This window comes from Podarcis erhardii, assembly GCF_964252035.2.
Source record: "Podarcis erhardii genome assembly, chromosome: 9".
NCBI lineage: Eukaryota > Metazoa > Chordata > Lepidosauria > Squamata > Lacertidae > Podarcis > Podarcis erhardii.
Genome location: NC_138512.1, coordinates 5,173,441 through 5,199,240, shown reverse-complemented (window position 1 = coordinate 5,199,240; position 25,800 = coordinate 5,173,441). Strand labels below are relative to the sequence as shown.

The 25,800-nt window shown below is 45.2% G+C and overlaps 1 protein-coding gene and 2 long non-coding RNA genes across 3 annotated transcripts in view; 1 reads left to right on the top strand and 2 right to left on the bottom strand.

Moving 5' to 3' along the window:
* C1QTNF7 (C1q and TNF related 7) overlaps positions 1–2,283 on the bottom strand; it is a 40,590-nt gene extending 38,307 nt beyond the window's left edge. Inside the window, exon 1 of the mRNA XM_081876440.1 lies at positions 1,918–2,283. Within this exon, the coding sequence (XP_081732566.1) occupies positions 1,918–1,984 (67 nt within the window). The 5' untranslated portion in view covers positions 1,985–2,283. The remainder of the gene's footprint in view (positions 1–1,917) is intronic.
* Positions 2,284–11,314: 9,031 nt separating this feature from the next.
* On the top strand, positions 11,315–18,559 carry LOC309350016. The gene is made up of 3 exons (XR_014160257.1): positions 11,315–11,639; positions 17,652–17,760; positions 18,531–18,559. It is a non-coding gene; the product is annotated as an uncharacterized lncRNA (long non-coding RNA).
* LOC309350028 overlaps positions 15,194–25,800 on the bottom strand; it is a 494,376-nt gene continuing 483,769 nt past the window's right edge. Inside the window, exon 3 of the long non-coding RNA XR_014160268.1 lies at positions 15,194–15,540. This is a non-coding gene — a long non-coding RNA (uncharacterized lncRNA). The remainder of the gene's footprint in view (positions 15,541–25,800) is intronic.

Sequence of the window (25,800 nt, the reverse complement as noted above, 5' to 3'; positions counted from 1 at the left end):
ATTATTATTATTATTATTATTATTCTCTGCCTATTTGACTGGGTTGCTCCAGCCACTCTGGGTGGCTTCCAACATATATAAAAACAATGAAACATGAAACAACTTCCCTATACAGGGCTGTCTTCAGATGTTTTCTAAAGGTTGTGTAGTTATTTCCTTGGCTCGGGATGTCTCAAAACTCCATACATACCCTCCAATGAGAATAGGGCTATCCTAAGAAAAGCAGGACATTCTGGAATCAAATCAGAAACCGGGATGTCTTCTGTAAATCTAGGACTGTCCCTGGAAAATAGGGATACCTGGAGGATTTGTACTTGTGACTTACGTTTTCAAGTTGAATGGAAGTTGGTTTGAGGGGAAAGGCTCCAAACAGGAGTATTTCTCAAGGAACTGCGGCAAACATCTGGGTTATGGCCAACTGCATGTGTACTCAGCTTCAAACAGGAGGAGTGGGAGCACACAGGTGCCAAAGTAAATGCTCATGTATACACAACCTACATCTCACACTTTGTAAGAGGGCGTGAGCAGAGAATGGAAGACTTCCTTTCATTCTGGCATGTTTTCTCACACCAAGTGTTAAGCAGCCGCAATCCTTCAAATGTCAAGAAAGCTCAGTAAGTTCTGCTGCTTTAACATGTTGTGATAGATGTTTCAAATGATGCTTGACTGACCAGCCCCGCCCTCTCTGTGTGTGTCTAAGAGAGAGAAAGAGAACTGTTTTGGGATTGCTCAAACTTTGCTAAAAGCATGACTCCAAAGCCTTATCGTTTATTTTGTATTTGCAGAGCAGTTAGAAAAACAAGTGCACGAGGAGCCATAGCAACTGAGCTAAAGGGAATGTTTGGAATTATGTTCACATCGTTCATGGGAAAGCAAAACCAGAAACATTCAAGTCAGTTGGTAAAGGAATGAGAGAAGCCAAACCAAATATGTATGCCTTTTTTTAAATAAAAAAAGGAAAGAGCAATTGAGCAGTTTTAAACCCTGCTGATCTCAATTCTCATTGAAAGCAAATGAACACAAAAGGTGTTTAACTATGGTTGTATTGTGTCCCCTTTAATTATAATTTTTTTAAAATTAAAATGTTCTTCATCATTTACACATTCCTCTCCAAAGGGTCATTCTGTTAATATGCATATAAAATATATGAAAGCACCCATTTCCTCCTCTTAATTAATAGAGAAACTTACCTTCCGTACCAAGCCCAAACTCTTATAGCAACATCCAAAAGGTTTTGTGCAATTAAAAAACAAAAAAACCCCTAGCCCCTTCCCTGAAATCCAGAAGTTTCAAATGTTAACTTCCTGTGCCTAATATAATTAAAGCTGTAATCTGAAGCACGTTTACAGCACAATCCTAACCATATCTACTCACAAGTAAGTCCAAGTGAATTCCGTTAGGACTTACTCCCAGATAAGCAGGGCAAGGATTGAAGCCTTAGCCAGTAGTCTCATAGAATCATAGAATTGTAGAGTTGGAAGGGACCCTGAGGGTCATCTAGTCCAACCCCCTGCAATGCAGGAATCTCAACTGGCGCATCCATGACAGACGGCCATCCAACCTCTGCTTAAAAACCTCCAAGGAAGGAGAGTCCACAACCTCCCAAATAGAATCACTGAACACAGTGGGACTTACTTGCAAAAATGGAAACACTTCTGCTAAAACTAAGTTGTTCTGTTTGTACAACAGAGGGCTTTTACAAGCCCTGTTTGCTCTGAAAGGAATGTTCCTATTTTATTGGGATATACAGCTCTGCATTTGACAAGATATACACAACTTCTGCAGCAACTTTACAGCCCTGGAATTCAGCTATTAATTTGCACAAACCTGCATTTTGAATCTTAGCCCTCTCCATTTTTGTTCCCTTCATTAATTGTTGTTTAAAAAAGTTTTGCAACAAAGCCACTTTCTTCTTACCTTGCTTCGGAGCCACCGATCTCAGCTTTCCCAGCAAAACCGTATGTTTCCTTTGGAGCTGCAACATACTGGTTAAAATTCACGCAAATATAGCTGTCCCAAATGAGTAAAAGTCCTTCCAAAAACAAGGAGAGGTGTCTTTCTGTCAAATAATAGGTTTCTCTGGATTCATTTGGAGCTTGATTCCCAAGTTTTGCAACTGTCTTCTTCAGCTAAATAAACACCCACTCGCTGCCTTGAACTTGAGCCAGCCACTCTAATTTAAAGCAACTGTCAACTTTACTTTTAAATGCAAGGAAGAAGTCCCTGCACACTGCAAGCGGCTTGCTTCACTGCCTGCTTGAAGTAATACAGCACAGACTGTAATCGTAGACCCGCTTACCTAGGAGCAAGCCCTATGGCGCTCAAGGACTTCCAGAAGACCTACTTCTGAGTAGACCTGTGTAAGATTCCGCTGGTGCACCATATGTTCTGGATAATGATGTGACATAATATTTGGGAAATGCAATCTTTCAAATTGTCTCCTCCTGTGAAAAGAAAAACATAAAAGAAAGGAAACTCCTGTTGTTTCTGGCCAAAGCTGAATTGGTGATGGGTTTCGAAACAAGCCTTACAAACCTCCAGGCTCTGAATGGAAACCAAACAAGCGGATCATCCATAAAGGCTGGCTGAGGGCCAGAAGAGACCTGATGCTGGAGATCGGCCAACATGTTCTTCTTTGGGGTTTTGGTTTTGTTTTGTTTAATGCAGCTGTGTGGTGGTGGGTGATTTAATTCTAGAAAATGGTAGGTACAAAGCTGGGGACAAGGGTTAACTCTATGTAAAAAGATAAAATAAAATAAGATAATAATAATTATTCTCCCAGCAACATGTTCCCAGCCTGAATGGCAGCCGCCTCCTAACCCTCAGGCTGATTGTTTATCAGTATATCCATATCGCAAGCCTATGTTGATTTTACCAATGTGCATTCACCTGCTCCTGCACATTGTGCAGTGGTACTTCGGGTTAAGTACTTAATTCGTTCCGGAGGTCTGTTCTTAACCTGAAACTGTTCTTAACCTGAAGCACCACTTTAGCTAATGGGGCATCCTGCTGCTGCCACGCTGCCGGAGCACGATTTCTGTTCTCATCCTGAAGCAAAGTTCTTAACCCAAGGTAATATTTCTGGGTTAGCGGAGTCTGTAACCTGAAGCATATGTAACCCGAGGTACCACTGTACATGCTGGGCTGTGGCGAGGGTTCAGGCTCCAGAAAAACAAGTACCAAGTGGGCAGGTATATTGTCAGGCCTAGAAAGAGGTCCATTTCCAGAACAGCAAACAAGGTCCAGAAGTTCCACAGGCATGTGGATAGTCAAAACCAGGCAGGACCAGAAACAAGCAATTAAGCAGTATTGCAGCCAGGCAATTTTGGGGTCCGGTAGACAAGGACTAGTCCTTCAGGTCTGCTGACTGGGTGTTCAGGCCAGCCAGCGCTGCAGCTTAGATGGTGCACTTGAAGCAGAGAGGCTTGCAGGAGACTGACTGCTGGGGAGTCCTGCTTGGAGACCATCCACTGGCCGCTGTACAAAAAGATGATTGATACAGGTAAGGACCCTGGGGTGGTTAACTCCAGTCAAACTTGACTATGTGGTGCAGTGCTCATTTTGCTTTCAGGCAGAGGGAGCTGGATTTGTCCACAGACAGCTTTCTAGGTCATGTGGCCAGCATGACTAAACCTGCTTCTGGCGCAACAGGACACCATGGTGGAAACCAGAGCGCACGGAAATGCCGTTTACCTTCCTGCCGCAGCAGTAGATACCTATTTATCTACTTGCACAGACGTACTTTCGAACTGCGAGGTTGGCAGGAACTGGCACAGAGCAACAGGAACTCACCCTGTCGTGGGGATTTGAACCGCTGACCTTCTGATTGGCAAACCCAAGAGGCTCAATGGTTTAGACCACAGTGCTACCCGCGTCCCACCTGATTGATACAACCAACTTTGCTTTTGTTATTGCTGTGTTTTTATCTTTGCACAAAAGCACACGTGTGCCTTAATGACCAGCAATGCCATTGTGCATAGGCTCACATCGGGATTGTGTTTTAGCAGTGAGTGCAAGTGCATCAGGAAGGCGGCGCACCAAACAGGCGCAGCTGAATGGAAAGACCCACCTGCTGTGCTGCAAGATTGGACGGGTGATGTTGCCGTGAGGGAAAGGGTCAAGCGCCCCTCTTCAAGAGCTACTGCACTGAGCCAGTTTCAGCCCCTCCTTCTGTACTTTTTGCTGGGGCCTTATAAAGGAAGAAAGTTCAAATCTGTACTCCCAGCTGGTTGTAAAATGGTGTTTGAGAGCCACTGACGACTATTTATGGCCCTATTTTATGACCTGGCTAAGCTGAAGGTAGAGCTTGTCTCAGGAAGGACGGCAGATCGCCCCCCCCCCTGCAGCCACAGCCTGTTCCTACTTGCTGTTCTCCCTTTATACTGGAAGTCTGTGCTTCCTCAGTAATAATAATAATAATAATAATAATAATAATAATAATAATAATAATAATTTATTATTTATACCCCGCCCATCTGGCTGGGCCTCCCCAGCCACTCTGGGCGGCTTCCATAGAAAGCAAAAATACAGTAAAATATCACACGTTAAAAACTCCCCTGAACAGGGCTGCCTTAAGATGTCTTCTGAATGTCAGGTAATTGTTTATCGCTTTGACATCTGCTGGAAGGGCGTTCCACAGGGCAGGCGCCACTACCGAGAAGGCCCTCTGCCTGGTTCCCTGTAGCTTTGCTTCTCGCAATGAGGGAACCGCCAGAAGGCCCTCGGCGCTGGACCTCAGCGTCCGGGCAGAATGATGGGGGTGGAGACGCTCCTTCAGGTATACTGGACCAAGGCCGTTTAGGGCTTTAAAGGTCAGCACCAGCACTTTGAATTGTGCTCGGAAACGTACTGGGAGCCAATGTAGGTCTTTCAAGACCGGTGTTATATGGTCTCGGCGGCCGCCCCCAGTCACCAGTCTAGCTGCCGCATTCTGGATTAGTTGTAGTTTCCGAGTCACCTTCAAAGGTAGCCCCACGTAGAGTGCATTGCAGTAGTCCAAGCGGGAGATAACCAGAGCATGCACCACTCTGGCGAGACAGTCCGCAGGCAGATAGGGTCTCAGCCTACGTACCAGATGGAGCTGGTAAACAGCTGCCCTGGACACGGATTTGACCTGTGCCTCCATGGACAGCTGTGAGTCCAAAATGACTCCCAGGCTGCGCACCTGGTCCTTCAGGGGTACAGTTACCCCATTCAGGACCAGGGAATCCTCCACACCTGCCCGCCTCCTGTCCCCCAAAAACAGTACTTCTGTCTTGTCAGGATTCAACCTCAATCTGTTAGCCGCCATCCATCCTCCAACCGCCTCCAGACACTCACACAGGACCTTCACCGCCTTCACTGGTTCTGATTTAAAAGAGAGGTAGAGCTGGGTATCATCCGCATACTGATGAACACCCAGCCCAAACCTCCTGATGATCTCTCCCAGCGGCTGCATGTAAATGTTGAAAAGCATGGGGGAGAGGACAGAACCCTGAGGGACCCCACAAGTGAGAGCCCAGGGGTCTGAACACTCATCCCCCCCCCACTTTCTGAACACGGCCCAGGAGGAAGGAGCGGAACCACTGTATGACAGTGCCCCCAGCTCCCAGCCCCTCAAGACGGTCCAGAAGGATGTTATGGTCGATGGTATCAAACGCCGCTGAGAGATCCAGCAGAACTAGGAAACAGCTCTCACCTTTGTCCCTAGCCCACCGGAGATCATCAACCAGTGCGATCAAGGCAGTTTCAGTCCCATGATGAGGCCTGAATCCCGACTGGAAGGGATCCAAATGGTCCGCTTCTTCCAGGCGTGCCTGGAGTTGTTCGGCCACCGCTCACTCAATCACCTTGCCCAAGAATGGAAGATTCTTGCCAGGTTCCTCCTCCTTCTCTTCTAGGGATGCTTCCGCCAGCGTTTTCCCTCCTGCCTCTTTTCTGTTTCCTTGCCCCAGATGAAAATGCTCCGGAGCTCAGCCAACTCACTCACAGTAAGCAACCCTACACAGGCAAACCCAGCCCCCTTTGGGTTGAGCAGGGCTTACTCCCAAGTAGCCATGTAGAGCCTGCCATCTTTCGCTGCCTTCTTTACTGGCTAGCTCCAGTTGCTGTTTCCTTTTCTACAACATTACGAGAAGTGAGTGCAACACATGCTCGCAAGACACGTTGACTTTTAGTTAGTTAGTGATGAGAGTTTGTCTTTCACCTTTCTGCCTCAGTTTGACACGTTCAAGGCAGCTCAGTGAAATAGGTTGAAACTCAGATGCCACTCCCTAAAGTACCCTAGGAACCGTGGTTCTCTGAGAATTGTTTCCCAGCATCCTCAAAAAACTACATTTCCCAGAATTCTTTGAGGAAATCATGTGTGTTCCAATGTATGGTGTGGAGCTGTCCAAGGATTTGGTCTTAAACAGAATGCCAAATGGATCTTCCAGGGCAGGATATTCCCAAAGCCTCAGCTCAAGAACTGAGAAGCCTTGTCCAAGTACCTGCCATTTTGAGCCTCAGAAACCAACACAATATGCAACAAAGCCTCTAATAGATGTAATAAATCTCCTGGAAACATCAGGAAACCGTCTGGGTCCATCAGTCTTTGGCGTGGTCCTCCATTCCTGTTGAGTTAGGATTCGCAGTGATCCTAAGCTCTACCTTCTAGTGATCTGTCCATAAGAAAGGAACAAAGGAGTCCCCCACCCTCCACCTCGCCTTTATTCAAACCAGCCCCAAACACCAAATCAAGACTGAGCCTTGCCACATAGCTGGGCCCAGATGTTAGCAGCTCTTACTGCCCTGGGTTAAGCCTCTAGGGGGCATCACTGAGGCTCCCAGCCTGTGTCTGTAAGCAAATGTGTGTGTGTGTTGGGGTGCCTGACTGGGTCTTCAACCTCGGCGAATGAAACCTAGTTTCGCTCCTGGCTTGAGGGACATTAGCACTTTGCTCATGAACGCTTGGCTAACTCAAGCACATAGAATATTGGGCTTTTATTTTCTACAATTTAACCTCAAATTCATCCAAGAATGGGCCTTAAAACATTGCTGAAAATCTTGTCATTCCACCACTCAAATATTTTTGCCCCACCCCATGAAAACTAGTGTATGTGGGGGTCTGTGGGTTCTCAAGTACCTGAAAGACGACAAGGCCGAGATTTGGGGGGGGGGGCTGCCTTGTGTTTGGTGAGTTGCAAGCTGTTCGGGCCACAGCAGGTATTGGTGTGACTGTAATTTCAGTCCAGCTGCTGTCAAATCCTTCTAAGCCATGAAGTCATAAAATGCCATTAAAGTCACCGTAATGTTGCTAGCTGGCTTCAGTAGCCAGGAGTGCCTCTGCCGAGATCCAACTGGTTTGGCTGCTTCCTGGATCCAGATAACTTTGCCACACCAATTCATGTTCTGGTAACTTAGAGACTGGAATATTATGTATCTTACTGGAATTGCCTGATTCCTGCCTGTTCACTATTGGTCCCAATTCAAGACTTGGATACTGACATATAAAACTCTAAATGACTTAGGCCCCAAAATTCAAAGGAGTGTCTGCCATCCTGTCAATAAAGATCTGCAGAGGGGGCTCTGTTGGCAGTCCTGCCATTGTGCGAAACTTGTGAGGAACTTGACTAATAGCAGGGCCTTATCGGTGGTGGAGCCTAGGCTGTGAAATGTCCTACAGGAGGTTCAGCTTGCTTCCTCATTGTTCAAAATGTCAATGTGTTTGAATGATTTTTACGTTTTCTTGATTTTAATGTCTTATTTTCTGATTTCTGGCCTTTCACCCTGATATTTTCTCCAAATTTGAGACTGGAGGAGGAAGCTAAAAACCCTGAAAAAATCTGATCAAAACCCTGAGATGGGGCAATAAGTGAAAATGATAATAGTCTACCTTACAAGGCTGTTGGTAATAATTTCTGAAGTAATGCAAGTGGAGCACTTCGCAGTTGAAATATATAAATGCACAAACATATTAAAAGTAAGAATTTAAAACTACACAAAAAAGGGAAATTATGGCTCCTTTCCAGCATTTCCCTCGTAGTTTATAGATGCTTTTCTTGAGTAAGAGGGTAATAAAATAAGCCCAAACAACAGAGGGACATGTGCAGCTGGAGGTGAATGTATCAGAGGCTGCAAACCATCACGATATCCTTAGTAGTTGTTGTCTTTAACGGGCTCATGTGGCAGGCAGCTGTGCCGTGTTGAGGGCTGCTCCTCACTCTCTCTCTCTTTCCAAGAAGTTCCAAGATGCAGCAGGTTCTAATCAGGGCTATGGAAGTAATTTCCACCGCAAGGAGCAGCACTGGGAATCAAGTGAGTGTTTTGATGTACAGCGAGTGTCTGGCAGGTAGGAATGTGACTCTGTGGCATAAAATATGGCTCAGTCTTTGATGTCAGCATCTGCGATTTCCCTTGTGCTCTACAAACTGAATACATCTGCATTCAGGAACTCGTAACTGCCCTGTCTTCCTTGCATTACGGCTGACTCTGTGGATTGGTACAGCCTGGCATAATTCCTACGTGAAAAGTGTGGCGAATGTACGTTGCCGTAAGTAGCTCACGGGAGCCTAGCAGTAACCGGAAGTTACATTTGATAAACTGAGAATTAAACAGGAAACAGGAAGTAAAACTGCAATGAAGGGTAGGATTTAAAGTAGATCACAGTAAAAAAGCACTTCCATAAATGCCACAGTGTGTACCCCCCACAAAGTGCACATGTTTCACATATATAATCATCAGCATGTATGTTGAGTGCTGTTTTCTACACAGAAGTGTTTAAATGTATGAATTAGTTCATGTCTGAAGTGGGGCCAAGGCAACCCACATTTTTCCCTGACAGAGACTCAAGGTGGCTTACAGATAAAAGCAAGAACCACTAAACACATTTTGTATTTCTGTGTTGTGAATTGCCCCGTAATCTTCAGATGGAGGGTAGCATATAAATTTAATAAGCAACAACAACAACACACACATTCTAAGAAAACCATAACAATAAATAACAAGATGCAGAAATAAAAAGTGGAGTACACCTGGGTTGCCAGCAGTACATGCAAAAAAAAAAAAAAGGATATTTGGGTCTTAGTAGACCAGAAGCTCAACATGAGTCAACTGTGAGACGCAGCATAAAAAATGCTAATGCTCTTCAAGGCATCAAGAGAAGTCTAGAGTCCAGAACGTGTGCAGAGGAAGGCAACCAAGATGATCAAGGGTCTGGAAACCAAGCCTTATGTGGAACGGTTGAGGGAGTCTGGAAAAGAGGAGATTGAGAGGAAACGTGATGAACCATCTTGAAATATCTAAACGGCTGTCATATAGAAGATGGGGGTAAACTTGTTTTCTCTTGCTCTGGAAGGTAGAACCTGAACCAAGTTATGAGAAAAGAGATTTTGACTAAACATCGGGATGATGACGGTAAGAGCTGTTAGACAGTGGATCAGACTCTCTTAGAAGGTGGCGGACTCTTCTTCCTTGGAGGTTTTTAAGAAGAGGTTGAATGGCCACCTGTCATGGATGCTTCAGCTGAGATTTCTGCATTTGCAGGGGGTTGGACTAGATGACCCTCGGGGTCTCTCTTCCAACTCTACAATTTTATGATTCTATGATTCCCGTTGACGTAGTGGTGGCAGTGGAGGGAGGGGATATCCATGTCCACCAGACCTTTGTTGATAGCAGGAGGGCAGGGGGCAACTGCTGTCTACCCCAAAATGGCTTATTGCTAGTGTATACTCACCACGGGGACACTCCTGGAAGCCCATCCCTCTAACGTACTAGCACAAGCCACAGCTGGCTGGAGAAAAAGGCAGAACTGATGTCTGTTTCCAAGCTCACCTTCCACTCCCAGGTCTCCAGACTTGCTGGGCATAGCAGCCATGGCTGCCCATAGTCAAACTCACATAGACCAGGGACATCTCACACTAAGCGGCAGTGGAGGAAATGGCTCACAGACCATTCTGCGTGGGACGGAGCTGATACTTCCCAGGAAGTTCTAGATCAAATGGCAGGGACTTGGTGCATGTTCAGTTCCATTGGACAGGATCTGCACCAATCACGCCCCGCCCCGCCCCGCCCCGCCCCGCCCCGCCCCCCGCCCCACTATGTTTTCTGGCTTTCCATTTGTCAATGGATTCAGATTTTTAAAAAATTAACTTTTCAGAGGTTATAATAGTCGTAAGACTAAAAAGATGAGCTACCTGTAGACTTAAGCAACGGCTTGAAACGTTAAGAAATTCCTGCAATGAAACAATCTGTGAAAAAGCATGCCAGCAACACGCATGTAACCTGTTAAGTTGTGGGCAAACAGACGACGACAACGATTCTTCAAACAGCTCTTCTTTATTCAGATGCCAGAACAGAACTAAGCTGAGGGGCTCAGTCAGCCTGCTTATATAGAGCTCCAGAACAATGTAACTGTTGCCATTTTCTAAAACTATCCAATCACTGAACGTCACTTTTCGATCCTTCGTTTGCATACAAAACTATCCAATCACTGAACGTCACTTTTCGACCCTTCATTTGCATAACTATCTACAGTATCCCCCTGCTGTCCCAGGGTGAGAACTTCAGTACATAACATAACCCATGATGTGCACATTTCATGCGTAACTGACTGGATGCTTCATAGGAGAGCAAAGTACTCCTTCTGATTGCTTTCTGCATACGACTGCCCTCTAGTGGTAATTTTTAAAAAGACACAATATTTCTGAACAATTTCCATGTTGTTGCTGCAAAACAACAAAGAATCTCTTAGCACCAGCTTATTATGGCATAAACCTTTGTGGACCACAGTGCATTTCTTCAGTTGCATGGAGTGTAATCTTCAGGCAGCTAAGATAAAATATAATACATAACATAGTGTTGTAGATTTGGGGGGTGGGGGTGGGAACGACGACGACAAAGGGTGAGCGCAGAAAAAAACTGATGTGGGGCATTTTTTACTCTCAAACTGCGTGTTAATCACTCCTGCTTTAGAGGCAGGCAAGAGAATACTTTGTAAGACTCATTCCAGAAAAAGAAAAAAAAGACTGGAACGATCTGGTCATGGGGAATGAGCAACATTGATTTCTGGAATAGTACATGCAATAGGAAGAAGACTGCTCTTGGTGATTCCTTGCTTAGCCAAAAATGACAGTCTTTCATGGAATGCCCTTCCCTGTAGAAGACTAGCAGAAACTAGCTTATATGAGCAGACCCTCCAAATGTCCCTGTTTTCCAGGGAAGTCCCAGATTTACAGAAGCCATTTGATTTGATCCTGGAATGTACCACTTTTCCTTAGGACGTCCTCATTTTCAGTGGAGAAATGATGGAGAGTATGACTGCATGGTGAAGCTGACTAAACGAGAAAGGGTAGGGTTGCTATATTTCGAAGAGCAAAAAAGAGGACACATTTGCCGACTTATACTTTTAACTATGGATTGCTATGATGACTCTACCCATGAAAAAGAGGACATGTCCTGGAAAAAGAGGACACATGGCAACCATAGTAAAGAGATAGTAATGCTTGGGTTTCATTCTCGTTACATAGCTGGCAATATAGTAGTTACTGCGGTTACTCTTCTCTGGAGGCTGAGACTCTGAGATGCAGGAGGCAGAGCTTAGAAGCCAAGCAGTGGTGCTTAGTAAATGAAGGCGCACAGTCTGGCAGGATTGGGGTAGCAACTAACAGCACATCATGGTACAGGTAATGAATTTGTTTTAATTTATTTTTTCTCATGGCACGATTCCTTCCCCAGTAAATAGCTCTTACTTTTTCCAGCGTTACTTCAGTGGAGATGAAAGTTAAAAAAGTTAAAAAAGAAAAAATTAAACATTGCAGCTGGTAAATGGCTGTTGCTGTTGCCATGGGATTAGGACCATTTCATGCTGAGACTGAAGAGATGTTTTGTGAAAGGGACATTTCCCCCTGGAGGTGGCATGCTTAAAAATGCTGACTAAGGGTTGCACAAGGCAGGCTGTCAAACATCAAAGCTTCAGAGTATGGTTGCAAACATAAAAGCGGGTGTTTTTGGGGAAGAGGCCGCCCAGAGCAGGAGGCTCAGAGAAAGAGAGATGTGGCAAAGTTTTTATTTTCAAAAACCCTCAAACCTTCACACTTTGTTAAGTATACAGCTGAGATTACAACATTATAGGAGCTTGGGACTGACTCCTATAATATAGGAACACAGGAGTTCTCATATAGCTTGTTTGTTTTTAATATATTTTTATTAAAGATTTCTTGGTTTACAAAAGTATGCGCACGTGTGTGTGTGTGGATCAGGTTAGCCAGATTGATTCAAATGCTGTTGGCGGGTTCTTTGTTGTTGTCTAGTTGAGCAACTACTAGAAGTCACCCCAGAACTGGCCCTACTGAACATCTTCCAAGATAATAATGCCCACTCAAACTATAAAGAGCTCATAACCCATCTACTCTCAGCAGCCAGAAGCATCATAGCCAGACACTGGAGAGACCTGTCAGGAGTAAGCTTGGACCAATGGTACCAAATAGTATGGGAAACAGCCTTATTAGGAAAAACTAACCAGTAAACTGAAACTGACATGGGGACAAATAGAAGAGGACACCTTCACCCCAGTATGGCTCCCCTTTATCACATACACAGGCCAAGAGAAGTTCTCATATAGTTAAGACCCATAGCAACAGAAGGACTCCATCATTGTAAGCCTTAATAAAACATGTCTCTCCTGTATCGGTCTCTACAGTCACAACAGGCGCTGTAAGTCTCCAATGGTTTGACTTCACCCTATTACTCTTTCATTGCCTCCCAAGGCAGAAGGACGCCAACATAATAAATGGCACCTTTTGAGCAAATGACTTGGAACTTGGCAGATGGTCTGTGAAAGTGCCAGATTTCAAACTGCTCTGGTAAAAATGGCCCGAGATACAGCTAGGTAAAAAGTAATGGAAATTAGCACTTTGACCCCTTTCCCCAAAGAAAGTCTATCATATACTTCTTTCAATTCTGATGAAAATAGTAGTAGTTGTAGTAGTAAATGTGCTTGTGCTGTGAAGCACAAGTTTTCTTTGGTTTGGGGAAGCTCTGATCACCAACTAAAATTTTATTAAGGGTTTTCCACCCCATTAAAGTCTGTGGAAGGTTTTCCAGCAAAATAATGCTTATCTGAAAGCAAAAGTTAAGCTTTTTTTTAAAGCCAGGATTGTAGTATCTGCAAAGGGTGGGTGCTCTATATAATACCTATTATGAAATTTCACAGGAGGATTCCTCTAGCTTCCAAAAGCCATACAGGAACAGGACATTGTGTGGGGCATCTTTGCTGGTCGCTGGATCCAGCATCTCCTCCATCTAGATTAGGACCTGAAAGACCAAGGAAAACTGTTTCAGAGCTTGGAGGATAAGTTGTAAGCAAGTACAATATCACAGCTGACCTTCCCATTTTCCTGTTTTGTGGCAACATGAGATAGACTGGCAGGGTGTTGCTGTTGCTGTTGTTGTTGTTTAAAATCATTAAATTGATTACTTGAGCCATGAGAAGACCTAATTTTAAAACTTCTTCTATAATCCTGAAAAGATTCCTAAATGGGAAAGAGAAAAATCCAAAGTCAAAACAAAGTCTAATGGCTTAAAACAGCGTTGTCTGATGATTGAACTTAAGGTTGGAAAAACGAGAAACTGAAACTGAGAGATTCATCCACTCCTAACTAATTGCATCATAAAATGATGTTTCGGGACACTAAAATAGCTTATGAGAAGGCAGAGGTAAATGCATGTTTCCCAACAAAAATATGCAGGATGGAGAGATCTGTGATCTGCATCTGAACTATATGTGTGGAGACCCTGTTACATGGACAAACTGCTCTTAGGGCTTTGGGGGCTTTGGCTGGAGTTTGTCTGTCTCTCTGTTCACAATTCCTGGGTTCTCTCACTGGTTCCTAAAAACTCTAAATGACTTGCCATAGTTCCTACATGCACAAGAGACAACCTCATTACTTGTTTCCTATTATAATCTCTGAGACTCTCAGAAGATGTTCTCCAAATGACAGCACCATAATGGAAGGTTCAGACACAGCTATGGAACTTCCTCCCATGGGAGATTTGCCCAAATCCAAGAGTATGTTTTAGAAGTAGTGTAAGACCCGCCAGTGTGGTGTAGTGGTTAAGAGCGGTGGACTCGTAATCTGGTGAACCGGGTTCACGTCTCTGCTCCTGCAGCTGCTGGGTGACCTTGGGCTAGTCACACTCACCTCACTGAGTGTTTGTTGTGGGGGAGGAAGGGAAAGGAGATTGTTAGCTGCTTTGAGACTCCTTCGGGTAGTGATAAAGCGGGATATCAAATCCAAACTCTTCTTCTTCTGTTTGAGTTGATCTTTAGAGATTGCAATGGTGGAATTCCAGTGAGTTGGGTTCAATATGATTCTTCCTTGCTTGGAAGAGGTCTTGCTTGTCACACCTGTCTGAATCCTTCAGGATGTGATGAGCTATAAATGTAAATTTAAAAAACCATTTCCATTGATTTTCAGCTTTAGGCAAATTCTAACTACAGTGGATTTTGGGAAATAGAGTGATGGGCTAGATTTATCTTTAGTTTGATCCAGAAATGCAATTTTTTGCCGATGTGCTGAGTGCTGCTCCCGAGTAGCTGCTGCTTTTTCATGTCTCTTATGTATTCATATTCACCTTCCTATATCTCATGGTGGGGAGTCTGTGATCCTTCAGACGAACATGCATATCCCAACACCACCCCAACCATTGGCCTTCAGTGCTGCTTCTAGTTCCTATGAATGCCAGTCTGAGCTTCTTTGCTCTTTTAATTCTGTTGAGACCAGGAGAAGGTGGGAAAGCTTGCTCTTGCTCTAATGTTGATGCAGGAATGTTCTCAAAATAGAAAGAGCAAGCAGCGCATTACCAAGAAGAAGAGAGCCACGGAGCAAATCCTTATTGCAATATACGCCTGCTAACTGGCGAGTTATTTCATGGGTTATTTCTTTTAACTTCCACCAGATGATGCCAGACCTGTTTTCAGAAAAGTGATATCTCCCTGGAGCCAGGTTCTTTCAGGACAAGGGCCGGGTGTTCTTCTTTTGATTTAAACCTCCTTGCTGTAGTTCTGCTTAATGCTTCCCCTTCTTCCCATTTGTTCTTTGGCATTCCTGCCTGACCTGCTCCATCAATCTCATGTCTCCAGGAGCTGCTGCTCCCTAAAATAAGATATAGCTCATTCTTAAGACACAGCAGCGAGAGCTTAATTATTATATGTTAATAAATCATACAGGATGCGGGTGGCGCTGTGGGTAAAGCCTCAGCGCCTAGGACTTGCCGATCATATGGTCGGCGGTTCGAATCCCCGCGGCAGGGTGCGCTCCCGTCGTTCGGTCCCAGCGCCTGCCAACCTAGCAGTTCGAAAGCACCCCCGGGTGCAAGTAGATAAATAGGGACCGCTTACCAGCGGGAAGGTAAACGGCGTTTCGTGTGCTGCGCTGGCTCACCAGATGCAGCTTGTCACGCTGGCCACGTGACCCGGAAGTGTCTGCAGACAGCGCTGGCTCCCGGCCTCTAGAGTGAGATGAGCGCACAACCCTAGAGCCTGGCAAGACTGGCCCGTACGGGCAGGGGTACCTTTACCTTTACCTAATAAATCATACAAATTGGGAAGACTGTGGGATATGGGCCAGATAAGAGATTTTGGGGAATTGTGTTGGTGAATAATTTTGGTGAATTTGTTTTCAGACGGGAGAGTTTCTTCACTCTCACTTCAGGCAAAGATGGAGCTTTGCCCCCCCCCCCCCAAGACCTCTCCAAGGTTTCAGCAGAGGCATTTCCCCTCAGGTTTCTTGTAACTGATGAATTGGACCTAGTGGCACCAGGGATTAGCATCACTGGGTACTTGCTGAGGCTCAACCATCCCTGCCAAGGTGCCCCTGTTGTCCCTATAGCGGGGGGGGTAGGCAACCACTTTTGTCAAGCAGGCTGAACCCAGAAGGGGCCGTTTCTCTGGGTCACCTTGGACAGGTGGGCAGGCCTCTCAGTCATCTGATGTCATGTAAGTAAGTACATTTTTATTCATACCCCGCCCTGCCCGGCCAAGACTGGGCTCGGGGCGGCTAACATCAAATATCAAATACATTAAAACACAATCAAAGAACTGATTAAAATATGGCTTAAAAATCAGAATCAGGATAAAATTAAATGACTGCCCGTGAATTACAACCATGGGGTTAGAGACCGCAAGTATTCACCAGGGCTAGCTATCCATGTTGGTCCCATGTGAGCTGATAAAAGGGCCAAAGAGGTAACTTACAGGGTCCCATAGAGGGGGGTCAAACTGGGCCTGGACCAAAGGCCAGGCGGAACAGCTCCATCTTGCAGACCCTGCAGAAGGATGTCAAGTCCTGCAGGGCCCTGGTCTCCTGCAATAGAGTGTTCCACCAGGCTGGGGCCAAAGCCAAAAAGGCCTTGGCCCTGTCTGAGGCCAGTTTAACCTCCTTGAGGCCCATGACCTCCAAGATTTGCGGACCCAAGACTGCAAACCAAAGGAGTGGAGCTTTAAGTTGGGGCTGAATTTAAACAGCACGTAAAAACAAGCCCTTTTGTAAAGGAAAAAACTGAAGCATCTTTTAAGCCCTGCTCTCCTGATGGTTCCTTGGCAGCAGGACTTACCTTTGGCACTGCTCAAGTTCAACACCAAAAGGAGCGCTTGGCTGCTTTCAGCAGAGCTTACCTCCACCCAGGAGCTCCAGGTGAGAGCTCTCAAGTGGACCAGTTCCAGCGGGGCTTGCCTTCTGTGCCAAATTTAAGCAGTGCTGAATGCAAGCCCTGGATGGGCTTTACGAATCCCACATCTGATGTCAGGGCAGTGACAGGTGGGGGGGGCCAGCAGAAAATGAGCACAAAGGCCAATCTGGCTGGCCTGGCAGGTCTAATTTGGCCCATGGGAGCTTCTCCACTTCCTGGTCCTGCTGTCCCCCCTTCTTGCTGTTGCTGCCTGTCCAAGAATGCAAGCAATGCTCTCTCGCGCTCTAGTCCATTGTGCGCATTCAGCCCCAAGGGTGAAGATGAGTGAGCAACAGTGACTGTGGGGAGGAGGAGAAGGGCGTCAACAATACAAGAGACCATTTGCTTCAGTGCAGCTCCAAACACACGCAAGCTGCAAATCCAAATAGGGGATAAGCCCCCAAAGGTGCATTTGAAATACAGTTGGGGGCCATAATTTACTGAAGTTAATTACACGTGTCTGAAAGACGCATTGCAACATGTCACATGCTAGGATTTGGGGCGTTTGGCCTCCTGGACTTTATTTTCACACTGTTATTGGATCTAAGAATAAGTTTCTTGAAAGCCAGTATGATACTGTTACCCTTTGTCCTGATTTAGATGCCATCTACGTTGTTTCTATACCTATTGCGATCCACTGCCACCAGGTTATTTCCCCCCTCATAATTTTCCAAGCAGCTAGATATGACAACTGAACATCTCCATCAGCGGGGAAGTCTGAGCAATAAACTCTATTGGATGAAGAGTCTTTCCCCCCCTTCCATAGATGGGCAAGAGATGAAAGTCTCAAATGCTTTCAGTGGAAATTTGATTTGTTTTCAATAAAGAATACAGAGGATGATGACTGCAAGCAGATATTTAAGCCTGGGTGGCTTGTAATGGGATTTGCCCAAATTCCTCCAAAGCCCAAATCTTTTATACAGGACGAATCATGGGGTGAAAACTCCTTTGCTCTTTCATTTTCATAGATGAGAACTACTCTCTGGAAGTCTGAGGTCACCATCTTTTGCAGCTACAGTTCCTGAAGCAGGCAACAAATACTGCAAGCTCAGCCTCTTCCTGGTTCATATTGCTGAGGTAAACCACTTACTTGCCATGAATAATGCATGCAGCCTTGCCAGGGTTTTTATTATTATTATTATGAAGAGAATTAAATTCAGCCTGGTGCTATTTTATTCCCATTCCCATCTGTGGTGATTGCCAATCACTTTCAGGAGATTAACTTTGCAGAAGTTAAGAGCAGGCTGATCTCAGTACGTTTGGCTTCCCAGTCCCTGCACACTCTTTGTTCTTGGGCGTAAATAAGCTGATGATGAAATGCACAAATGCAGGCTGACATCAGATGCAGAAGGCCGCCTTTGCTATTGATGGGCAGATTTTTGTCTGTTTAGGTTTCTGTCTGTTTCTCCTTTTTCCATTCTTAAACTCAGTTTGCTTCATTTCCACAGTCTGGCAGCAGAGGAAGAATGTTAAATCCCCCATGAAAATCATACTTATTTTTCTAAACATTGCTTCTAATATGCACAATGTTCTAATGTGCATATGTTTGCAATTTTCCACAACATACTGCATTTTGTACATTATTTACACTGATGTACACATTTTGGAGAACTGCGTTGTAAAATTCAGAGAAGTGCATATGTTGAAAGATGGCTGTTTTGGCTTGTGTATTGGTTCGGGAAGTGCAGATTTCTGCTCAGATTTTGCATTTCCAAACCATCCAATTGTATTTGTGGAAACTGTATTTCACAATTCATTATTCTTTTCACTTATAAACTGCACGTGGACTTTGATGCAGTTTTACGCTGTAGGCTTATCCACACTTACCTTTCCTCTGCTCTTTCCAGGCACAGTCTGTGCTTCAGAGCTACGTATCCAAGCTACCTCCTCCTCCTCCTCCTCCTCCTCCTCCTCCTCCTCCTCCTTCTTCTTTCCTGGAACTTTCCCCATGAAAACCTGCTCATTATTGCTGAATCAGAACAAACAGCAACCTGTGGAAAATCCAAATTGCCGATTGTTGTGCTTTGGCTTTAAAGAGTGGCTTTTCACAAGGAAATCTAAAGGGTGAAAAAGAAAAAAAAGAGCGCTCAGACTCAGAGATTTAAAGTGTAGGGCCAAAGATAAGTGCGGATGAGCCCTGTGAGTTTCTGCCTTCCTCCTTCTCACCTGCATTTTAAACAATTGTCTACAGTAGGATACAGAGGCATAACATGAGAAGTGAGGAGGGGCCATGGTCCTGGGTTCACAATTTTTGAATGGGCACCAACTAGGTGACCCCACGTAGGTGACCCCAGTCACCTACCTGGATCAGTACTCCTCTCTACAGTGGTACCTCAGGTTACAGACGCTTCTGGTTACAGACTCTGCTAACCCAGAAATAGTACCTCGGGTTAAGAACTTTGCTTCAGGATGAGAAGAGAATTTGCGCAGCAGCGGGAGGCCCCATTAGCTAAAGCAGTACCTCAGGTTAAGAACAGTTTCAGGTTAAGAACGTACCTCCAGAATGAATTAAGTTCTTAACCCGAGGTACCACTGTACTTGCCAAGGACTGCATTGGCTGGCTGGGCTCCACCCAGGCAGGGGGCTCAGTGCGACCCTGTTTTGCTTCAGCAGCATCAGCAGCGAGGGCTGGGCTGGCATCCCCCACCTGGTGCGCACACATGTGTTTGCCCCAGGCCCCGGCAACCAACACTACACCACTTACCAGTGGTGTACAAGAACTGCAGTGGGCAAACCTGGCTCCTGAAAATCACTTCCACCTTCACCTGGCCACCAACAGCACAAGGCCTTTACAGCGAGAGGAACAGGGCTACCTATTTCTCTGGCCTCTCCTCTTCTCCAATTTCACGCCAGGCTGACACAAAACCCACTATGAAGTATGGTAATGCTGTGAGTGGCTTTATGGCCACTAGGTAGGGGAAGGCCAGGGAATTGGGGAAGGGGGTGTGGATTGGCCAACCAGTGTCTGTGTGTCTCCATTCTATGCACGTTTATTCAGAAGTACATAGGATTCTTGCAGATTTACTTACTGATCAGTTATCTTCATCAGCTTTGTTGGATTTCAGTTGTTGCACACAAAGCTTGCATTTGAGTATGACCATCTTGCTTCAGAGAATAACTTTCTCTACAAAGTATGCAGAGTCTTGTGATACCTTAAAACAGTGCTTTTCAAAACTTTCTTCTCTGGGCCACACTTCCAGAATAAAAATTTCCTTGCACCACATTATTATTTTTTATGGTTAAGAAATATACTGGAAAACACTTAAAAAAGATACAACTTCTAAACTTCTAAAACACAACTACTTTATAATAGGGACACGGGTGGCGCTGTGGGTTAAACCAGAGAGCCTTGGGCTTGCTGATCAGAAGGTTGGCGGTTTGAATCCCTGCGACGGGGTGAGCTCCCGTTGCTTGGTCCCTGCTCCTGCCAACCTAGCAGTTTGAAAGCACGTCAAAGTGCAAGTAGATAAATAGCTACCGCTCCAGTGGGAAGGTAAACGGTGTTTCCGTGTGCTGCTCTGGTTCGCCAGAAGTGGCTTAGTCATGCTGACCACATGACCTGGAAGCTGTACGCCGGCTCCCTTGGCCAATAAAGTGAGATTAGCGCCGCAACCCCAGAGTCGTCCGCAACTGGACTTAACTGTCAAGGGTCCCTTTATCTTTTCACTTTATAATATGACCATGGGACATGCAGAAAGTATAAAACAATGCAACTACACAAGAACATGAATCAATCCCAAAGTATAATATTGACTGTACAGTGGTACCTCAGGTTAAGTACTTAATTCGTTCCGGAGGTCTGTTCTTAACCTGAAACTGTTCTTAACCTGAAGCACCACTTTAGCTAATGGAGCCTCCTGCTGCTGCCGCGCCACCGGAGCACGATTTCTGTTCTCATCTTGAAGCAAAGTTCTTAACCTGAAGCACTATTTCTGGGTTAGCAGAGTCTGTAACCTGAAGTGCATGTAACCCAAAGCGTATGTAACCCGAAGTACCACTGTACTTGATTCTTCCTGCCACATTTGCCATCCTCTCATGCCACACCCTTTCAGGACCACTGCCTTAAAGACCAATAAGTTTTTTAATGAATAAGCTTCTAAGGGTGCTGGATTTTCCTGTAGGATCTTTCTGTGCACCAACTATACTGTGATGTGGAATGAATCAAGAAATTGGGCTTTTCTTTATTCATAGTAATAAACACCTAGCCTTCCTCAGTGGTCTTCAACTTGGTCCAGCCGTTGCGCTTAAGATAAATGATGTCACTAAATAGGGAATTAAGTGCAAGCTGCTCTCGAGTCTTATGATCTGCCCATCCCCCACCTGATCTCCTGTGAAAGTTCTGCCAAGGTTCTTTATTCCAAATTTACCGTTCTGTTGGCTAGCTGGTTTGTTTATGTGGGTTCATCTCCGTCTTTAGAATGACATTCAGAATTCCTGTACTGGGAACTGCAGGGCAGGAAGAATGCTCTGTGAAATGCATCCTTCTGGAGTCACCATCTGGGCAATATTCATCATGCTTAGCAAAATGCCACGATATTCTGCCGAACGCAGGTGCCGAGGCTGATCACGAGGCACTGGTGACCACAGCAATAAACCAACATCCAGCAGAAAGATAATTAAGGCACCTGGTGCTGCCTTGGCTTTGAATGAGCCAATTTTATTTTCTGTACTGATCTGAATAGAAAAATCCACCCTTTGTTTCACTCTGCAGCAGCATGGCAAGTTGCTTCTAGACAATCTGTTTAAGGAATATTCAGCCTGATTTGTTTGCATTAATTTTGCAGGGCGGCTGGACGTAGACAATGGCAGCTATTTACTGAGCATTGATTCTGATCCGTTTGTGGGGAGTTTATATGAAGTTGCATCAAGCAATTGTTATCCTACACATTCCAGTGCAAATTCCCATCCTTTTCCTTAACACAAGAAGTCTTTTATTTTTTGTGGGGGGAGCAGGTTTGTTACACCTAAATTACACCATTGCCCATCATGGCTCCACCTTAACCCTCACCCCAAAGCAGCATTCTACAAAGCATGCTAAATATCTTGTACTTTTAAAATTACCTTAATAATGGTATTATCCTGCTGATATTTTGATTTCTCTTCCAAAAGGGACAACATGGCTGCAAACATTTTATAAATGAATCAGTTCATTAATTGTGTCCCCCCCCCGGCTTTTCCGATTGCAAAATCATAAATTATTTTTCCAGAGTCACTTTTTCTGCCAAGGTCACACTCAATAGAGAAAAGAGCTCTGTGGTTTAATGGTCCTTGCACTTTAGCAGAACACCTGCAGCTTCTGATCAGCGCTAGCTTGTTGAAACACCTTTCAGCTTCTGCGGAAAATATCCAGCGGGCTAAGCAGATTACACTGAAAATTAATTGTACTTGGCTTTTCTAAATCTCTTTTCCCAAAAGTAGATTTGAAGATCCCCACCCCGCCCCAATGCAACATTTCACAAGGCAAATATTAATAAATATCTGCAGGTCTGTGTGGCTCACCTATCAGGTTATTATCTCCTTGGAATGCTAAACCTCTTGAAGCAAGATATAAGGCAGGGGGGAGGAACTGCCCAGGAGAAACTGCACCCACCTGATGTCAGATGTGACATTAGATGTGAGGCAGTTAAGGATGCAGTTGCAAACGAATGACCAGGAGTTTTAATGAGCTGCTGTTTGTTCCTTTGCAAGCAGGACTTGCTGATTAGCACTCATATAGGCCGGCTGAAGGGACGCGGGTGGTGCTGTGGGTTAAACCACAGAGCCTAGGACTTGCCAATCAGAGGGTCGTTGGTTCAAATCCCTGCGACGGGGTGAGCTCCCATTGCTCGGTCCCTGCTCCTGCCAACCTAGCAGTTCAAAAGCACGAAGTGCAAGTAGTTAAATACTCCCGCTCTGGCGGGAAGGTAAACGGCATTTGCGTGGACAGGCGGAGTCCCCAGATCCCGCGCGGTCCCCCCCGTCATGTGGAATAACGACTCAGGACAACGTGCTATGGGATTAAATTGGCCACAACTTTATTAAATTTCAAATGTGGGTAGACCTTGGCTCAGGCATTGGGTGTTCTCCCTCCCCAGTCCCCAGCCGGGCACCTAGGGAGCATCAGGGTTATCCAGTGTGTGTGTGGGGGGGGGGGATAGGCCAGCTCTGGAGAACATACGTTCATGCAGAGATAGCCGCCCCCGTTACGCCGCCGCCGCAGGGGAGAGCAATGACGACCTTTCAAACGTACGGTCAAAAGCCTGCCTTCAGAAACCCCTTTAACGGGGAACCCTGGTATCGCCGCCGCAAAGAGGAAGATGGACTAAAGGATTCCGCCCAAGGCCTGATACCGCCAAAGTTGTGACGTTTTGCTACGGGAAAGGCGAAACCTGCCAATGCAGGGAAATTCCTTTCCGGCCCTTTAACAGCAACCTTAAGGTAGCAGCGCCCGCATACCTGTGAAGAAAAGTTAACCTGCAAAACCTGTGAAGAAAAGTTAACCTGCAAAATAAGACATTAACTGAGGGTGGGTAGGGTGGGAGAAGCTCTGGAGCCAAGTGAGGATTCCCAGGTAAGATCCTCCCTCTATTGTGTGGGCAGGTAATCCCTCCCCTACCTGGCCTGGTCTCCTTGGCAACGCTTCCCCCCAGGTGGGATTGGACAACTGACTGAGGTAGGCGGAGACCTCCAGGTATCCCACCTGAGGGAAGGCAAAGCCAAGCCTATGCTGTTGGAGCCGCTCCAGATCTAGGGGCTGCACGCGTCCACGCAAAGGGCGCCCCCCGTTTTAGCGAGGAGCGGTCATTCTGTGCGCTGCTCTGGTTCGCCAGAAGTGGCTTAGTCCTGCTGGCCACATGACCCGGAAGCTGTACGCCAGCTCCCTAGGAAGGTTAGACTGGCTCTCTTCTTGCAGTCTTTCCTCCACCTCCTTATTCCAACAGGTTTTGGGGAACTGACAGTTTTTAATGAAAGGGCTGTTGCCATGTTTTTAAATGATTGTTTTTCTCTCTGTGTGTGTTATTAGCTCAGGGCCGGATTTAGGTTTGATGAGGCCCTAAGCTACTGAAGGTAATGGGGCCCCTTTTATGTCCAGCTGTCCTTTGTCAACAACAAATTGTCACTGTTTTTTGTGTTCAGTATATGCTATATGGTAATTTATGGACCTAATAGGTATCTAAAGCTATTTGCATATAACAAAATATGTATTTTATCAACGTAATTGTTGAACTTATCTTATATTTTGGAAATGTACAACTGGTTTTTTTCCCCTTTAATTTTTTTGGGGCCCCCCAAGAGAGTGGGGCCCTAAGCTATAACATGTTTAGCTTATACGTAAATCTGGCAATGTATTAGCTGTTCTGAGTTTATCTGTAAGCTGCTTTGAGACCCTGTCAGCAAAGAAGGTGGGAAACAAACAAACAAACAAACAAACAAACAAACAAACAAGCCCCATTGGGATTGGCTACTCTAAGGGAGTTTGCTGTTAGCAGCCATCAGCTGAAAGTGACCGCATGTGAACAGTTAGAAATTAGCCAGGCGCAAGGCACATTTTGTGTCTGCAACAGGTCCAGCTGTGACCATGTGGAAATCTCTGGATACCAGGCTGGCAACCGGGAAAAGCAAAATGTCAGTAAGAGAAGGATCTGAAATACTTTCCTTGAAGCATGAATTTGTTATTTCCCCTCCCTGGATTGTTTAATTTGATGCTTTAATGTATTGTAAATTGCTTTGAGATTTGTTCTTTAAAGCTTGTTCTTTAAAACTGCTTTGAGAGTTGTTCTAGAAAGTGGTATTGAGCGGAAATTAAAATAAATAAATAAATAAATAAATAATACAACACAGTGGTACCTCGGGTTACAGACGCTTCAGGTTACATACGGTTCAGGTTACAGACTTCGCTAACCCAGAAATAGTGCTTCAGGTTAAGAACTTTGCTTCAGGATGAGAACAGAAATTGTGCTCCGGCGGCACGGCAGTAGCAGGCCCCATTAGCTAAAGTGGTGCTTCAGGTTAAGAACAGTTTCAGGTTAAGTACAGATCTCCGGAATGAATTATGTTCTTAACCCAAGGTACCACTGTAATAATAATTCCACTAAAACCAAAAAAGGCATCTAGACATTCCAGTGTGGCAACTGGAACCCAGGTTTAAGATTAGATTTGCTGATTAGATTATGTATCTCAGTTTCTAACACTGCCTGTGAAGGCACACTTTCATCACCAATTAGCTGATTGGTGCTTTGAGCCCCCTCCCCCACCTTTTGTCTATTTGCAGGTGCAATTTGGATTCAAACTGTGTCTGCAAATGATCAGCTTTTCTCTTCAGTCATGGTTTGAATCCCTTTGGAGGTGCACTGCTAGCTCCAGTGAGCTGATTCGTGCTGAAAACGAGTCCCTTTAAAATTGCCACCAGAAGTCACAGTGACATTGGATGACTGACAAGTCATCAGTGGCAGACTTTGGGCTTTCAAATTTCAGCATTGCCCTGTGAAATGTCATTCCCCCCCCCCCCCGTCATTCATCATTGTTACAGAGCTTCCTGCATCAGCCTCTTGGCTCAGCAACCAGCGCAGGCAAACTGATTGTGCTCCCCGCAATCTGCCTGTGCCCCCATTAATTTAATCCCATTCAACTGCTTCTATTAACTTCCTAATTATATTCACTTTATTTGACTTTTTAACCATCTCCCATGCCTTAACGTATGCATTTTGGTTTTTTGCATCTGTACTGTATGGTGTGTATGATCTTGGAGGAACTTTGGTTTGTTGTAGCTGTTAGACTTGAGTGCAAATCACGACAGACAAGGGAATCCTCGTATTACACATGGACTGCCACAAGATGGTCGTTGAACACAAGGACTGCTCCCCCTACCTGCTTTTGTCCTGCTCCCCAGCACTGCTTGATGAGGCATGCTTTAAAGTGACAAATACCCACATCTTTTACTTAGTCAGAAAATTTCCCAAAAGGATGCTGTGTCATTTGAAACAGATTTCTTACGTTTTCTGGGGAAATTCATCACCTTAACATGAGGAAAATCATATGCAAATATTGCATCCCTAAAGCCAGAGAACATCAGCAAACTGTCAAAAGATGGAGCTTGGTGGTCCTGGAAATGCCATTTCGCTTGCTTCAAGAATACCA